This window comes from Miniopterus natalensis, chromosome 7, assembly GCF_054644295.1.
Source record: "Miniopterus natalensis isolate mMinNat1 chromosome 7, mMinNat1.hap1, whole genome shotgun sequence".
Classification (NCBI taxonomy): Eukaryota; Metazoa; Chordata; class Mammalia; order Chiroptera; family Miniopteridae; genus Miniopterus; species Miniopterus natalensis.
In genome coordinates, this window is record NC_142087.1 from 69,090,721 (window position 1) to 69,103,108 (window position 12,388).

The following is a 12,388-nucleotide window of genomic DNA, read 5'->3' on the forward strand; positions in this document are numbered from 1 at the left end:
GCTCCGTTACGGTTCCTGTCCCAGTCCGTGTCGCCCCAGGGCGAAAGGACAGTTTCTTCACCTCCCCATGAGAGCCTGTAACAGATGGGTCACTGGGCCACCCCCTCACCATCCTGAATTCTATTCCATTTCAAGCCAGACCTGACAGGGCAACAGCATTTGTGTACACTGGTCTTGGCTTCCCTAAAGCCCTAATTTGCTCATGAGGAACTTGGAGCAAATGGAAGTGAGGTTGCTGTAATTAAATCATGTCACTGACTTTGCTTGTGCCTTGGAAGTGCAGCTGAAGAGAGAATCACTAGAGTGTAGCTAGTTACTCGCATGATCACTTACCCACTAGACACTGCCTTCCATTCTCAAGTGCCCAGCAGCTCCAAGAGGGCACGTAGCACCGTCTAACTGCCTTCAGGTGGGCCCCTGCCTGGGCCAGGGGCCCATGGGGCATAGCCTGAGCCGTTTTCCTAGATGCAGGCTGGCTGGGGCCACATGTGGGAATCAGTGACAAAGACACCAGCCAGCCGCATCTCAGAGGTGGAGCCCACCTTAGCTCTTGGAAGCAGAGGTGTGAGGGCCGTCAAGTCTGGAGTCTTCGCTGATTGCCCCACCAGGGAACTTGTCCCCAGCTGGGACAGGGAGAGCTGTCACTTCTGTTGGGTAAATCTGATCTCCCTTGGACGGAGGCGGTGGGGGAGGAGACTAAGGTGCTTTATGGCTGAAGCTCTGGAGGTTTCCTACAGGAATGTCCTGACACTGAACCTCCCATCCAGGCTTGTTACAAAGGTTAGATGAGATGAGGTAAGTGAGGTCCCTGTAACTCAAAATTCCTTTCTCTTCCTGTGGAAATCCCCCACCTGCCCACTGAATTCCTCTCCTGGCCCAGGAGGTGGGGACAGTGGGAGCAGGCCTGGTAAAGGCCAGAGAGACGTAATCTTTGCTCTCTTTTCAGTGCAACGGCTGGACGTGGTACCTTGCCAGTGACTTTCATTTCCATCTCACGACCCCGGTGATCGTCTCCGTCCATGGAAAGTGAGTCTTACCAGGACACGTTTTCTCCCCATGTGCCCTTTTCCACAGAACTCTCAGGGAGCGCTCCTTCCAGGGAGAGCAGCTTTTAAAATTTAGGTTGAGACCTTCTCAGAAGAGTTTGGAACATGAAATCCACCACTGTCTGCGTCTCCTTCATTCTCCAATCTTTGTCCAACGCACGTCAGTCTGTGTTTTTGCAGAGCTGTGGCCAGTGTGTGTGTGACATCTCATGCTCAGCTTTCCCCCTATAACCGTTCTTATACTTACATGACCTGCATACTTGTCAGCTTTAGGGTGAAATGCCATTTGGAAGGTTGGGCATCCAGATTGTTTCCAATTCTTCATGCTCATGAACGGCACCCCCACGAATGTCTTGGGACATACTATTTTTTCTCTTGGTTATTTCCTTGGGGACACATATGCAAGTGGAATTACTAGGTCAAGGGGTAGGAACAGTTTTGTGACATACTGTGAGGTGGCTGCCCGAAAGAGTGAAGTAATTACAGCGCCCCACACAACCCAACCCTGCACCTGTTTCTCCACCTGGGGGGATGGATCACCTGAAGCTTCGTTAGTTTTAGAAAAGCTCTAAACTAAGGCCTCAATCATTCATGGAGAAACTGAGAGTTTTTGCATTATCCATGCCATGTTTAAAAAGATTTATTCTTCACTCTTATTCAAGTTAAGGACATTGGGAAAGACATAAGGATGACGAGAAGAGAGCACGATCCCCTTAGACCCATTTCCTCCCTCAAGGAGACGTGAATTCGCTGTTGGTAGTTTGGTGTTTTCCTTCCTGATCTTTTTCTGCACAGCTTCTTATGCATGAAAGGATTCTGCATATGCACTTTAGTATCTTTCTTTTAATAGTTTTATGACATAAGCATTTCCCTAGATTATTTTATTTTTTTAAGTAAACATACTTTCAATGTCTGTGTAACATTCCATTCCATGAACGAACTAGGGTTTACGGATACCTTCCCCTATTGTTAAATACTTGGGTTATTTCCAATTTTGTGCCTAGATAAATAATAGCCTGATAAACATTTTCCTGGTAAATGTGTGTCTCCAACGCTGACGTTTCCTTAGGAATATCCTCAAGAGGAATCACTTGGTCAAAGGGCACGCATATCCTTTGGGATCTTGAAGCATAATGACAAATTGCTTTCCTTAAGGGCCGTATCAATACGCAGTCCTCTGGCCTTCCAATTACACCATCGTCAATATGGAATATTAACAAAGCAAAACAAACTGCACATTCATTTTTCACATCCAACGTGTAAGTCTTTGATTACTAGGGGGTGGAGCTAAGTTCCAAATTTGCCCTGACCAGCTCCATTTGTTGGTACCCCTTCATGCCTTAGAAATGGACAACAGTGACAAAAGTGCCCCCCCCCCAGTCTCCGCAGGGATGGGGGTGTGGGGAGGCTGGAGAGCCCACTGTGAGTGTCTGCTCAGCTAGGCCAGCGCAGGGTTGGCCGTCCCACTGCTCTGCTCGGTCCCTGTGTCACAGAGGGCTTCCTCGTCGTTGCAGCCCATCCCCTTTCCTGATTTCCTCTCTTACCACCCTTTCTGGACGGTATTGCTGTGGAGCAGGGTTTAAGGAAGGCTTCGGGATGGAAGGTTTTGGTTTCCCCTTTTTGCTCAGCCTCGGCCCTTCTCACACTCTTCCTGCCTCATCTCTTCTCAAAGCCATCTCCTCCGAGGGCGGGCGTGGGGGGATGCGGAGACCCTGAATGAGTGCGGGGTCTGTACCTAGATGCGTACTAGAGGGGGGCGGGGTGAGCCCAGGCTCTCTCCTGCCCATTCCCCCAGAACAAAAGCATCCTAATCTCATGTGCTGTTTTCTCAGGGGTGGGTATGTGTACAGTTTTTGACAGCAGAATAGAACTGATAAGGCATATGAGATTGACTACGGAAATAAGATCTGATAATCACGTTGCTATCTATTTTGGGAATGAAGAGTTAAAAAAACAAAACAGAACTCTGAACAGCCCTTGTAGAAAGACCTACCACACTATGTCTGTTTACACCCGTGTCTCTCCAGGATGAAGCCATGGAGAATTAGAGTGATCTCCTCCCTTTGCCCCAACAAGGAATCAAGCAAGGAAGGTTGAGTAGATAAAAGGTGCCTTTGGGGTGCTGAGCAAGCTCCCCACCCTCAAGCCTCTTAGAGGGGGTGAGCTGATCACCCAGAAGACTCCTGTGTCTGATCTTCCAGCTGCCAAAGGGGGGGGGGGGGCTCCTGGAGGAGGAGCTGAGACACACTCAGGGCTGCTGGGGCTCCTCATGGGGTGGACTCTCCCTCTGGCAAGAAACTCAGACCCACGAGCTCCCTGAGAGTGGAGCAGGGGGTGGGGGGAGCAGCTGGGCCCAGCAGAGCCAAGGCCGGCCAGTGCTTTGGGGCTGTCGCCCGCTCTGCTCTGTGTTGGGCGAAGGCCCCTGGAAGGGCTCTGAGGCCTCGCCAAGTGCCTGCAGGGACAGGTGTGGCAGGTGTGCCCCCCGGCAGCCTGGCAGCCTGGCAGAGGAGGGCAAGCCTCCGCAGGCTTCTCAGAGGTGGCGTTCGCAGTGGCTGCTCCAATAGTATTTTGTGAAGAAAGGGCAAGATGAATCCTGTGAGGTGACCTGGCCAGGATGCTGGGGGCAGACAGAGGCCTTCGAGGCAGCCCAGGGTCTTGTCAGACCAGAAGGAGACATTCTGCTATTCCTTCTCCTCTTGGGCTACGGCCTTCCCGAGGGACCCATATTCCTGAGAGAATGGGGGTGCTGGTTAGTATGAACGCTCTGGGCCTTTCTCAGTCCCACTGTCCTGGGAGCAGTTTCCTCAAAGAGCCAGAAAATACCATTGCTGACCCGCGTTGGCTGAGGGGACACCTCAGCACCAGGCTTTCTGCACTGTGGGCAGAGGCCCTGGTTAGGGACTTGGGGGCTCAGGGGGAAGGTGGGCGTGGGTCACTATCTTCCTGTCTGGCTGTTTTGGTAGCTCTGTGGATTAGTCTGCTCGGGCGGCCGTGACAAAGTGCCACAGCTGAGTGGCCTAAACAACAGACATTTATTTCCCCACAGCCTGGAGGCTAGAAATCTGAGATCAAGGTGTCGGCAGGATTGGTTTCTTCTGAGGCCTCTCCTCTGGGCTTCTAGATAGTGTCTGCTCCCGGTGTCCCACATGGTCTTCCCTCTGTGTGAGTCTGTGTCCTAACCTCTTTGGAGGGCACCAGTCACTCATATTGGATTAGGTCCCATTCCAATCACCTCCCTTCACCTTAATTATCTCTTTAAAGACTCTACCTCCAAATAAAGTCACAGTCTGAGGTGCTGGAGGTTAGAATTTAGGGAGACACAATCCAATGCACAACAGTCTATGTCAGGAAGCTTTATTTGTTTAGTTGTAGTGGAAGTTGGCTAGTGGAGACTTGTCTGGCTCCTGAGAGAAGGTGCTACAGATAGGATTCCAGTCCCCCAGGAAGTTAGACAAATATGGACTTGGGTGAATGTGAGTTTTTATTAGATGGCTCGACTGGACGGTTTACTGCCCACCTAGGACAATCAGTTCCTGGTAACCTACTACTTCACAGCTGGTGAGAAACTGCTCGAGTGTCCTTGTGACTGACGAGACCTGATCCCAGTGTCAACATCTGTCCTAGAGGCTGTGGTGGAAGCAGATTTCTACCCCTGGCCCCAAGCCAGCATGATGCAAGCCTGTGGCTATGCAGCTACACTGAGCTTTTGAATGAAGGCAGGAATAAAAAGTAGGCTTTTTTTTCCTTCAGAGAATAAACTAGCACAGAATGCCAGTAATTTAAGGACAGAACTAGAGGGTCTGGCGAAAGGCAAGGTCCATATACAGCATTGTTACCATAGCTCCCCTGCCCACACCCACTGCAAACACTGCTAATCAATCACAGCACCACTGAGCTAAGTCTCCACCTCCATTCCAAGCATTATTACTACTCTAGAATTAACACTCTGGATGAAAAGCATTTCCCCCTTGTATCACTATGACGATAAGTGAAGGGTGTCTCATCTCTTCCTCATGAAGAACCACGGCAACTTCAAGCATTGGAATAGGCATCATCCAGGTAGGGCCGTGCCTGGAGCGTCTTACACCTGCGATTGTCATTTCCATTGCAGAGGATCACTGCACGTCTTCTCAGTCCCACCCCTCCCAGTTCCTAGTAGGTACAACCAGATGGTGGCTTGCTCTGAGCCTGGGTCCCCAAATCTCATTTCCTGCCCTAGAGCCTCCTACATCCTACAGCTGGGACTCCTTCAGGAGCCCTCTCTGCCTTGCACATACACAATCCCAGCACATGCAGGAATTCATTTGTATGGGGCTACCCTTGACCTACAGGGGACAGAAAACAGTAGAAAAATGCTTCCCTCTTTCATCCCCTAGGACAGTTTTCAGGTGCATTTTTAAAAAATTGATTTCAGAGAGAGAAAGGGAGAGGGAGAGAGAGAGAGAAACATCAGTGATGAGAGTCATTGATCAGCTGCCTCCTACATGCCCCCTACTGGGGGTCAAACCCCCAACCTGGGCAAGTGCCCTCCCCAGGAATGGAACAGTGACCTCCTGGTTCAACCACTGAACCATGCTGGCCAGGCTTCAGGTGCATTTCATAAGACTCTGCAGAACATTCAAGAAGAACTGAGCATCAGCCACCTTGATAGCTCATCCTTGCATTGAATGCCCCTATTTCCCTGCTTCCCTGTTTCACTACCCAATCCCTCACTTCCACCCCAACACAAACTACCTGCTCCCAGCTATTTGTCTCAGATTCTGGGTGGGGGACCCCCCTCCCCTCTGCCTGGAGTGGGTACCTGTGCACCCGTGTCCCACCTGCCTCCCACAGCTCATTTCTCTCCTAAGTCAACCACCACTATGTCTGTGTGGAGCTTCATAGGCGACAAGGGACATTCCCAAGCATGGTCTCCTTTTGGGCTGCACAGGAAACTTCAGGGTGAGGCAGGTACGGACGCCTTGACGACCCTTTTTGTACACAGGACACTGAAGTTCAAGGTCCTGCTCAGAGTCCTGCAGCTATTAAATGGTGAAGCCTGAAAGCTAACCGCTCCCGCAACTCCAGCGCAGCTCTCGCCCCCTCGGCTACAGCTGCCACGTCAGCCTCTCTGAGCGGCAGCCTAACCTTTGCCAAGTCTCCAGTCTCCGGCCTCCACAGATGCTGTGGTGAAGGAGGCTGAAGAGCGCTCTTGTCAACGTCCTCTCTTCTTTGCAGAAGTAAACACGTCGTTGCCCTCCTCGGGGCCGCGCTGTTCCTGGCGTCTTTCACTGCCACTGCTCTGCTCACACTGGCTCACGACCTTCCCGTGGCAGCGCCCTCAGAAGCAAGGTAACCGGGCTCCCAGCCTGCCCGCTGTGCCCCTCGCCTGCCCTGGGAATGGCCAGGACCTCCCGGGAGGGCTGGGCAATGAACGCCAGGCTGTTTGCACTGTGCACAGCGACTTGTGGAAAAACTGGGCGGGAAATGTTCAGCCCAGATGGAAAAGCTGATGGCACTTTTGTTTCCAAACTTCTGAACCTTTCAACCTGCACTGGGGGAGGGGGGGGGGGGCCCTCTTGCCGCTGACATGCTTCTCGGAGGAAAGGAGTGCCACCATGTGGCTGTATTGTGTTTTTCCTCCAGTGGCAATTTGCTGCTGGGAGGCTCTGTTGTTGGATGGAGAGACTGAAATTTGAGGAAGTTGGGGTTACCCCTTCCAGGCCACAGAGCTGGTAAGTGGCATAGGTGTGAGTTGAACCTAGGACCTTATGCACTGTGCTATTTTGCCTCCCTAATGAGGTACATCTAACAATTCTTCCTTATACCCACCTTGTGTATTAAACAAGATAAATGGGTACAATTACCTGCTGATCTATTCTCAATACAGCAGTCAGCGATGCAAATGAAAATCAGATCCTGCCAGTCATCTGCTCAAGTTCCCCCAGTGGCCACCCATTGCTCTCAAACCAGAGTGATCTGGCCTCACCCATCACTCCCCTACTTGCTGACTCTGGACCAGCCACACTGGCCTCCTTACGTCCATACATCAACCATGCTCCCTCCTCAGGGCCTTTGCACTAGCTGTTCCCTTAGAATTTAGATCTTGGCAGGGCATGCATCTTCACTTCCTACAGGTATCTGTGCAAATGCCACCTTCTCAGAGCAGCCTTCGCTGACCACCGGATATACAATAGCCCAGAACCATCCCCGGCACATAAGTGCTCAATATGTATTTGTGAGTGAGACGAATGGATGAATGACTACACCCTAGGCCTTTTAACCAGGGGAGCATCACACCCTTCCGTCATGTCACTGGCCTCTGTGGGCATGGCCAGGTAATGGAGAGGAGACTCACCCCTTTCTCGCCCAGTGGTTCTCAACTCTTAATGCACATGAGAGACCCCTAGGGGGCTTTCAAATCTCACTGATGTTCCCAGAAAGTGCCATCTCAGACCAATGGAATTACTGGGGTGTGGTCCAGGCAACAGATTTTGTATGAGCTTCCAGAAAGAGATTCACTTCTTTCAGAAGAGGCTCACTTCTGAGAATCACATTTTTATTTATTTATTTTTAAATATATTTTTTATTGATTTCAGAAAGAGGAAGAGAGACAAAGAGAGAGAGAGAGGGAGAGAGAGAGAGAGAGAGAGAAACATCAATGATGAAAGAGAAACATGGATCTGCTGCTTCCTGCACGTCCCCCCACCCCCACTGGGGATTGAGCCTGAAACCCGGGCATGTGTCCCCAACTGGGAATCAAACTGTGACCTCCTGGTTCATGGGTCCATGCTCAACCACTGAGCCACGCTGGCCAGGTCAAGACCTCATTTTTCAAGTTATCCTGACATACCAGCTCCCCCCCAGAAACAACTATTGAAAATGAACACCACCATCATATTTCCTTGGGACCCAGGGTGGAGGAGCCCGAGGGAACCTGGCATTTTAGCAAACCAGCTGTGGCCCACAGCAGGGTCACAAGGTCACTGTTCGCGGGTCATTCCGAGGAAACGGGCGAATGTACCCCAAGTTTCGCTTTGGATTTGCGGATGGACTCAGCGGGCATCTGAGAGACTCCCTTTTCTGGGTCCAGATCAAGCATAACCTTTTGTGACACTTCCTTGTGTTTTTCAGTGAAAATGCAACCGTGTTGTATTTCTCGGAGTACTACACGAAGCCCTACTGCCGATTCGGGCCGTTCCTCGTGGGGGTCTTTCTGAGCCTGTTCATGCACCAAGACCACCAGGCAAATGTCCTCAAAACCAAGGTGAGCTTCCTTTTCTCGTTTAACTTTCATGTAAACATGATTCGAGAGCCGTGGCAAGTGGCAAACCCAGCACAGGTCTTGTGTCCCCTTGTCTCAGATCCCCCCACTGGTAACGTGTCACACACTCTAGTCCAACGTCACAACCGAGAAACTGACATTGGCACACTCGCAGGCCTTGGATCCGCCGGCGTTCTGTGCGCTCACTTGTGGGTGGGTGTACAGCTCTGCGCAGTTGTATCACGCGTGTAGATTTGTGTAACCAGCACCACAATCAAGGCACAGATCTCCTGTCACCACAAAGATCTGCCTTGGGCCTCCTCTCCATGACCACATACCCCTTCTCCCCACACCGCCCCAGCCCTAACCCTTGCAACCACTAATCTGAACCCTCCCTTTAGTCAAATCTGGGTACCGACGGAGGTTTATAAATAGACACCTAATGTGACAGTAATAATACAAAAAAGGAAGTTAGTGTAGAGAGGCAAATGCGTGGTGGCCCGGCGGGCTGTGAGTGGCTTGTTCCCTGCCCTGCAGGTGCAGGCTCTGCTCGGGTGGATCGCCTGCCTGTCCACCCTGTTCGCGGTGGTCGCCGTGGCGTACGCAGTGGACGACGCCTCTGCCACCCCTTCAGCTGCTGCTGCTGTCTACCAGGCCCTGCACCGGACCCTGTGGGCGGTGGCCGTGGGCTGGGTCGTGTTTGCATGTCACGAAGGCTATGGAGGTATGAGGTTCGTGTGCTCACACTGTCCCTTTAAAGGTGACAAATGTGAAGACAGTGTGCACAGAGGGGCTTCTGTTTGCTGGTGAATGACTCCAAAACCTCAATTTGTCTACATCCTTGGGGAAAACACCCCACATGTTCCGTTTTAGATTTTGACACTGACTTCTGTACGAACGCAGGTTCTGGAAGGAACATTTGCGGCCTCTCCGATGAAGCTGGTTTAGATGGAAGAGAACAGGCAGGGTCATGAGAAAAACAAACCCAGTGCAGGGAACACGCGTTCTGGTGGCACCCACTCCGACCTCGGTTTACTCCTCTGGAGGTAGAGACTGACAAGGTCCCCCAGCCCTTTAATAACTGGGGAAACTGCTCCTACTGAGCCCTGTCTTCACCGTGCCGGAAATCAAGCAAAAAGGGGGCTTAAATGGAAAGAAAATAATCTTCTCCAGGTTGGAAATGTCTGTGCAAGTCATGTGCTGAGGTGTCGTCAGCGAAAAGGCTGGCAGGAAGCTTCCAGGGTGCTGTGGCCCCACGCTGCCCAGCAGCCCTGAAGCGATGCCACCAGAGCCAGCGGGAGGCACGACAACTTTATGTCCGGGGGAAAGAATTAGCGTGAGCTTAAACTTTGCCTGGTGAAGCCAGTTAGCAAAAGGAGCTGGAAATCACAGTTGAAGGGGAAAAGTGATATAGCGATGGTGCTGACACCACTTCCCACTGACGGCACAAGCTCACGCCAGGCCCAGGGGGAACTTGGCCCATAGGATGCCAGGTGGCACTGGCCACCCCCTTGTAGAGAAAACTCTAGTTGTTTCTCAATGAGAAACACGGTGCCTGGAGATGAAGCGACGAGTGAAGGTCGCACAGCTGGATAGTGGCTGTGCTGGACAGTGAACTGGGACTGAGCGCAAAGCCTGTTCTTCATGTCTGGGCCACAGTTCCCCTCTTAGATGTCTAGTTATTCAAATTGTTCTTAAATGTTATGATTATATCCTGATGAGGGAGTTTTTTCTTTACTATTTTAATTTTCAAAGCTTTGGCTTCTATGGAGAAATGATGTTAAAGAGGAAATGGATTGCATTTCCCTGACATGTATTTGCATAGACAGGTAGCTGTTTGGAGCATGTGACCACACCCGAACACTGCTCCCCACTGGTGACAATGACCCTGAGCTGTTCGCAGAGCCTCAGAACATAAGCAAGTGCTCCCCTGGCCTGGCACAGGCCACCCATGATGGGGTGGCAAACGTTGCAGTCTTCCTTCTAATGGGAGGAGTGCTGCTCGGGGCGGCATGAGTGGCTCGTGCCCATGCTGATCAGAGAGGCAGGACATAGGTTAAGTCAGAAGATGAAACAAACTTGCAGTTTTATCATTTCAGAGGAGCTAGTGAATGCCACCAATCATCCGCCTGAGGAGGGATGATATCTGGCAATCCAGGTGACCAACGAGCCCTTTGGTTCATTCTTGAGCAATTTATTCTTGCAGTGTTTGTTGTCATTGGCCAGTCACAATTATAGTGCGACTGATGTCCTAAGTTTGTGTCTCCAACATTATTTTAAGATATCAAGATTGATTAGTAGGTGAGTATGGAAGGGGATGGGTTAGATTTTTAGAAAATGTGTGTCTAGTTGATCACCTTTAGAAAAGTATCTCTAAGAACATCTGAGGAAAAGTTTAATTCAAACTCTCAGGATGAGAAGGGATCTTTTTTAAAATTTTTATATCTCTATTGATCTCAGAGAGAGGAAGGGAGAGAGAGATAGAAACATCAATGATGAGAGTCATTGATCAGCTGCCTCCTGCACGCCCCCCACGGGGGATCGAGCCCACAACTTGGGCATGTGCCCTGACCGGGAACTGAACCACGATCTCCTGGATCCTAGGCCAACGCTCAACCCCTGACCCACGCCGATCGGGCTAGAAGGGATCTTGGTGGCTCCAGTCACCTTTTCCTTCACCTTCAGTCGGTGTCAAAGCTCACCGTGCTGGTCCTGTTCCATTCAAGGTCTTCTCTGTTGAGTCGCGCATGTCACTCCTTCAGTTAAAACCTTTCTGTGGCGCCTTTTCACCAACAGCAGTGGTCCTCACACCTGAACAGTAGATGGACCCATCCTAAAGGAGTAAGAATTACTTTGGGTCCAAGTTATGGAATATCTGTCCTGAAAGGGACCTAAAAGTTGATCAAATGCAGACCCCCCAGTAATGGGTGAAGAGCCTGAGGCCCGGCCACGTCAGCTGCCTCATCCCAAGGCCCAGCAGCTCCCGGGGCTGCACCTTGAACCAGATCTCAGGCCAGCGAAAGGACTTTGCACCTTGTTTTATTTTGTTCTCAGGGCTCAAAACCACAGTAAGGAAGCAAACTGACTGTAAACTCAAGATTAGCCTCTCTCGTATCCCCATCTTCCTGCAGTGGGAAGTTGCGGTGTGTTTTTTAGTGCATTCCCTTAAAAATGATAATGAATGAAGACCTTCTCAGAAGAGGCCTTACGTCTTAGGTGCAGCACCCAGACAGAGGGGCGGTGATATGGGGTCCTCACAGGTGCCTGCTCCCCGCAGGGCCGGTCAACCAGCTGCTGTCTTGGGGTACCTGGAGCTTCCTGGCCAGCATCAGTTACGCCTGCTACTTGGCGCACCCTGTGGCCATAATCCTCTACAACGGGCTGCAGGAGACGCTCATTCACTACACCGACACCAACATGGTGAGTCAGCAGCCCCCGGCTCTGCAGCCCCCCGGCTGTCCCCTCCTGGGGCAACAAAGCCACCCTACTGGCTTCGACAGGGGGCCTGGTGGTGGCGGCGCTGGGAGCCTGTTGTTCTTTGTTTTATTTGAGGGAGGGCTTCTGCAGGGGATAATATCTTTGCTTTCCTTATTTTAGTTTTAATGTTTAGGGCTGTTTGTCTCCAGTTCCATTCCCACAGCCAGGATGGTACACTTGAAGACCCAAGCACAAGGGGGCTCTTGTAGTAGGACTGAATCCGCTGTGCCCCTCTTTCTCCCCAGCTCTATCTTTTCTCTGGACACTGTTTGCTGACCTTCACCGCCGGGCTGGCCCTCACGCTCTTCATTGAGAAACCGTGTCAGGAGCTGAAGCGCTGCCTTCTGGGGTCAGTGCCTGCAGGGCCAGGAACATCGTAGCAAAACCCAAAGAACGGATGGCCCTTTATTGGTGGCGAAGGACAGGCAGGGGCGGCCTTGTTTATGTAGCGAACGCTCGTGCTCCCGGAAAGGGGCGTGAATCTGCTTTTGTGAGTGTTTATAGCATACAAGGTCCCTGAGTTTCATCTATAAAGAAGTTCTAAGTCTTTACTATATAAAAGAATTCTATGATAATCTGTTTAGTAGCATAATAATTACCTCTTGATGTGCTTTTTAGCAAA

The 12,388-nt window shown here is 51.1% G+C and overlaps 1 protein-coding gene across 1 annotated transcript in view; it reads left to right on the forward strand.

Annotated features, from left to right (window-relative positions):
- Positions 1-12,146, forward strand: part of LOC107545402 (O-acyltransferase like protein-like) — a 56,288-nt gene extending 44,142 nt beyond the window's left edge. The window contains 6 exon segments of the mRNA XM_087819317.1: positions 947-1,026; positions 6,264-6,377; positions 8,160-8,292; positions 8,827-9,013; positions 11,567-11,709; positions 12,012-12,146. Coding sequence (XP_087675443.1) covers positions 947-1,026; positions 6,264-6,377; positions 8,160-8,292; positions 8,827-9,013; positions 11,567-11,709; positions 12,012-12,146 — 792 coding nt within the window.
- The last annotated feature ends 242 nt before the right edge of the window (positions 12,147-12,388 follow it).